Consider the following 1,717-nt stretch of genomic DNA (forward strand, 5'->3'; position numbering starts at 1 on the left):
CTTTGCTCTATTTAGTTACTATTTCCAACTTTTTGTACCTTTTTTTTTAGGAACCCTTAGGGTTTACTACACGGGCCAGAAAAGAAGGATAAAGGCTAATGGGCTTTGGTCTAAATCAAGTTAATAATCAAGAAAAACAAAACCATTTCGGTTTGATAGAACCGGGATGTGACAATCTCCATGACACTTAACATTTCCACGAACTCTCTTGCCTACTATAAATACATTGGATTCTTCTTCTTCTCCTCCATATCTCTTATCACCACAAAGTCAACTCACTTAATCTTCTTGCTCAAGTTGAAATAGACGATGGCAACAACGAGAACCTTTCTAGTTCTTTTCTCTCTCGCTTGTTCTCTTACTCTCTGCATCTGCGACGACGAGAGTAACTATGGCGGCGGTGAAGGGAATCTTTTCCCAGGTTTCTATAGAAGCTCATGCCCTAAGGCCGAGGAGATCGTGAGGTCAGTTGTAGCTCAAGCTGTTGCAAAAGAGGCTCGTATGGCTGCTTCTCTCATGAGGCTTCATTTCCACGACTGTTTTGTTCAGGTACTCGATGGTTTCTTTTAGAAAGTTACTTGCTCGACAAGCTAACGATTAATGTAAAAAATTATCATTGTATCTGTTGTAGGGCTGTGATGGCTCGTTGCTTCTAGACAGCAGTGGAAGTATAGGTTCTGAGAAAGGCTCTAACCCTAATAGCAACTCGGCTCGCGGGTTTGATGTTGTTGACCAGATCAAAGCTGCATTGGAGAATGAATGCCCTGGAACTGTTTCTTGTGCTGACTTGTTAACCCTAGCTGCTAGGGACTCCTCTGTTCTTGTAAGTCGGTTTGTTTTTTCTCTCTTTACTTCTTTCTTGTGTTGTCAGGCTCTAATTTGGTTTTGATTTGAGCGCAGACTGGTGGACCAAGCTGGATGGTTCCTTTGGGAAGAAGAGATTCGAGAAGTGCAAGCTTGAGTGGCTCAAACAACAACATTCCTGCACCCAACAACACTTTCAGCACAATTCTCTCGAGGTTTAATAATCAAGGTCTCGATCTCACCGACCTTGTTGCCCTGTCTGGTAAGCTTACTTTACACACAAGGAAAAGACATGGTCATGTTTAATTTACGTGCTTCTCAAGTTAACATTAAAATCTAAAACATTTATTACTTATTTTCAGGGAGTCACACCATCGGCTTCTCAAGATGCACGAGTTTCAGACAAAGACTTTACAACCAGTCCGGAAATGGAAGTCCCGACATAACCTTAGAGCAGTCCTATGCTACTAACTTGCGCCAGAGGTGTCCGCCATCAGGTGGAGACCAAAACCTGTCGGAGCTTGACATCAACAGTGCCGGAAAGTTTGATAACAGCTACTTCAAGAACTTGATCGAGAACATGGGACTTTTGAATTCTGACCAGGTCTTATTCTCTAGCAACGAGGAATCTAGCGAGCTTGTGAAGACATATGCAGAGGATCAGGAAGAGTTCTTCGAGCAGTTCGCAGAATCAATGATCAAGATGGGGAATCTCTCTCCCTTGACAGGTTCGAGTGGTGAGATCAGGAAGAATTGCAGGAAGATTAACTCTTGATTTTGTGTGTGCTATGGAATGTGAGAAAAAGAAATGAAACATGTTTTCCGGGGGGTTTATGTTTGTGTGTTTTTTTGTCTTTTTGTATGTTTTACTATTTGAAAGTTGAATGAACAAACCTTTATAATTTAGTAGTTA

The 1,717-nt window shown here is 41.7% G+C and overlaps 1 protein-coding gene across 1 annotated transcript; it reads left to right on the forward strand.

The window, feature by feature from the left end:
- The first annotated feature begins 225 nt into the window (after positions 1–225).
- On the forward strand, positions 226–1,717 carry LOC106304356 (peroxidase 15-like). Its single transcript, XM_013740763.1, has 4 exons — positions 226–549; positions 632–823; positions 901–1,066; positions 1,167–1,717. Exons 1-4 carry the CDS (start codon positions 310–312, stop codon positions 1,577–1,579), a joined length of 1,011 nt encoding a protein of 336 aa, XP_013596217.1. The 5' UTR covers positions 226–309; the 3' UTR covers positions 1,580–1,717.

The sequence above is a fragment of the Brassica oleracea genome, chromosome C7 (assembly GCF_000695525.1).
Source record: "Brassica oleracea var. oleracea cultivar TO1000 chromosome C7, BOL, whole genome shotgun sequence".
NCBI lineage: Eukaryota > Viridiplantae > Streptophyta > Magnoliopsida > Brassicales > Brassicaceae > Brassica > Brassica oleracea.

Bases quoted from the DNA above. Each gene is read 5' to 3' on its own strand.
- LOC106304356 (XM_013740763.1), top strand. From the start codon at position 310: ATGGCAACAACGAGAACCTTTCTAGTTCTTTTCTCTCTCGCTTGTTCT. The intron at 550-631 runs GTACTCGATGGT...TATCTGTTGTAG, and splicing joins TCCACGACTGTTTTGTTCAG to GGCTGTGATGGCTCGTTGCT. The intron at 1,067-1,166 runs GTAAGCTTACTT...ACTTATTTTCAG, and splicing joins CGACCTTGTTGCCCTGTCTG to GGAGTCACACCATCGGCTTC.